At 38.5% G+C, this 2,826-nt stretch overlaps 1 protein-coding gene across 1 annotated transcript; it reads right to left on the minus strand.

Annotated features, from left to right (window-relative positions):
- LOC109850253 (transcription factor MYB56-like) lies at positions 396-1,953 on the minus strand. The gene is made up of 3 exons (XM_020420224.1): positions 1,311-1,953; positions 837-1,211; positions 396-738 (listed from the first exon to the last, which is right to left on the minus strand). Exons 1-3 carry the CDS (start codon positions 1,582-1,584, stop codon positions 563-565), a joined length of 825 nt encoding a protein of 274 aa, XP_020275813.1. The 5' UTR covers positions 1,585-1,953; the 3' UTR covers positions 396-562.

The following is a 2,826-nucleotide window of genomic DNA, read 5'->3' on the forward strand; positions in this document are numbered from 1 at the left end:
ACATTGGTTAAGATATGCAAACATCTATCTAATGAGATTGAAGGCCCTTTCAACCATTGTCGAGGATCATCCTACTAAAATAGTTTTGAGGGAGAATTATATGGAGTGTCTGATAGTCCAAGGGGGGGAATTCTTAAGATAAAACACATTGCTTAGAATTCACAATAAGCCTCAAACTTTTCCCTAGGGAAAGGGACATGCAAGGGAAGTTAATGTTCATGAAAATTCTGAAGTGACTTTAAACTCCAAAAGTAACAACTATGATTGATCAGAGATACTAAAAAAATCACCCAAACTAACAAACTCTGGTTCAGTCATAGGTCATAACTTTGAAAAATTAGAAACAACAACCAGAAAATTTTTCCAAGTTTAGTTACCAGTCAACAAACAAGAGGTGAAACTTTGAATCCCTAAATCAGGCATCAGAAATTTCATTAGTAGTGAACCAGAGAAAACATAGGCCTGAAGTCCCCCATTAATAGAACTCCATCATTCTTTCGATAATCAAACACCTCTCTTCCCTTTTAATCTCTGTACATCATCAACTCTAAAGCAATTTGTTTCATGTTGCTCCCACACCTAGAAAATCAATGAAAGGCAAGCTAATCTTCTCCCTCTCATACTCAATGTGGTTAAAAGCCACTGATTCAGCTGCTGAAGCCTCAGAATTAGAATCAGAATCCGCAGTTTTCTCAAAAAGCCCCCCATTGTTTGCAGCCACTACCTTCTCTTGAGAACCTGCAAGAAAATAAAAAAGAACCCCCTTGAGAAATAAAAAAAATCAAAAAAATGAAAACAAAATGATCAAACTGATAGTCTAAAGAATAGAAACATACCCATGAAGAGATCAAAGGGAAAATCTCTATTGCTAGTGATGGTAGAATCACCACTGTTTGAATTGTTGCTTATATTCAACTGAACGCATTTTGGGATCAAAGTTTGGGAGTTGGAACCAGAGGAATTATTCGGTGGAGATGGCTTCCTCCTTCTACAGGCACTGCCCTGTTCTCTCTGCTTTCTTGCCATTATCACATGCCAGTGATTTTTCACAGCATTATCTGTTCTCCCTGGAAAAAGCCTAGCAATCAAAGCCCATTTGTTGCCATAAGCTCTGTGAGCAGCAAGCAGCTTCTCCTCCTCCTCTTCACTGAATGCTTTCCTGTTGATTCTTGGATCCAGTTGATTGAACCATCTCAGCCTACAACTCTTCCCTGCTCGAAAACAAAACCAAAATAGTGATTAGATCATTAAAAGAACAAAAAGGGAAACAAAGAAAAAAAAACGATTTTTTTTCCTTTTTTTTTATGAACCTGATCTTCCTTCAAGTTTCTCAGCAATGAGATTCCAGTTCTGAGGTCCATGTTGAGCAACAAGCTCTCTGAGCTTGGCATCCTCAGCTGGCCTCCAATGCCCTCTAGCACAGAGCTTGGATTGAAGAACACTCTCGTGATCTCTACTTCTCTCTTGATCCCCACTCTTATGACTCTTCTCATTTCCATAATGCCCTTGATCTCCCTTCAAAATCTCCATCGAAGAACTCAAATCTCCAGAGAATGGAGGAGGACAGAGGGGGAAGAAACCCATTAAGCAAAAATCCGAAGAGAAACAAATTTGGGTCTTTTTCCTTTGTGGGTTTGTTACAAAACCTGGATTTAAATAGGTTAAGTGAGGAAAGGAATGATTTTTCTAAGTGGGTTATGGGGTTTCTCTCTCAAGAGCTTTGAAAACAGAGCATTTGAGAACAGAGCTAAACTCTCTCTGTTTTTGTAAGTGTTTGTTTCTTGATTAGTTTGAGAGTGAGAGCATTGGGGAGTGCAGGGAACAAGTTGGGGAAAGGGAACAAAAACAAGGAGTAGAAGAAGAAAGAAGCACTCGTGTGGACTTGGGAGTCCACAACAAAAAGAAAAAAGAAAAACAAGAAACAAGGGGGGGGAAATACTGCGCTCCCTCTTCCAGTCTTCCTCTTTATATCAGAGAGTTCCTGTCTCTCTGCTCCTTGACATTACCACCCTTGTCTCTTTGCACCCCTCAAAAGAAAAATCTCACTTTTTAATGTGGAAATGTTGGGAAAAGCTGACGTTTGTAAAAAGTTTGAATGTGGAGGACTTATTTGTAAATACTTTTCTTGCTGTTTTGTTTTTAGCTCGGCTGACCGTCCAAGGATCAGATTACCCTTTTCGTCGTATTTGGATGCATAATTTGAGATTCATGCTTTAGTTATGAATGGAATAAGATAATTGTTTGTTTTAAACAAGTGAAAACTCTGTGATAGTCTTTAATGATTATAAAGGATTTTTATGATCTGATAGTTAATTTGTTTTATAAAAATTTCTAAAGCCCGCCCGGTTTTATGAAATCAAAATAGATTATGGAGCACTGTGAGTTAAAAATGTAGCTGCAGAATGTAGACAGATATTCATTTATTATGAAATATTAGAAAAGTGTTCATTTATTACGAAATATCCCAAATTCAAGTTATGTACTGTCAGCATTGAAAATTTTGGCAGATTTGTAGAATGCATCATTTTCAATAAGTAAGAACAACAATAAAGCTTCATTTTCGAGTTTCACCTTCTTAACAGAAATTAAACACGAAAGTTGAGCCACACGAAACTCAACTTAAAGTAATACCAGATTGTTTTCTGTACCATCCTCTGTCTGGAGGATGGTTTAAATTCAAAGTCTTACATGGTAGTTAGGGATGTCCAAAAAGTCCGCCGGCCCGACCCGGCCCGGCCTCGGCCCAGGAACCCGGGCCAAGTCCGGGCTCCGGGCCGGCTTTTTGGTGCCCGGCCCGGAATAGTGGATTTTTTTTATTTTTTTTAT

This window comes from Asparagus officinalis, chromosome 7 (genome assembly GCF_001876935.1).
Source record: "Asparagus officinalis chromosome 7, Aspof.V1, whole genome shotgun sequence".
NCBI classification, from domain to species: Eukaryota; Viridiplantae; Streptophyta; class Magnoliopsida; order Asparagales; family Asparagaceae; genus Asparagus; species Asparagus officinalis.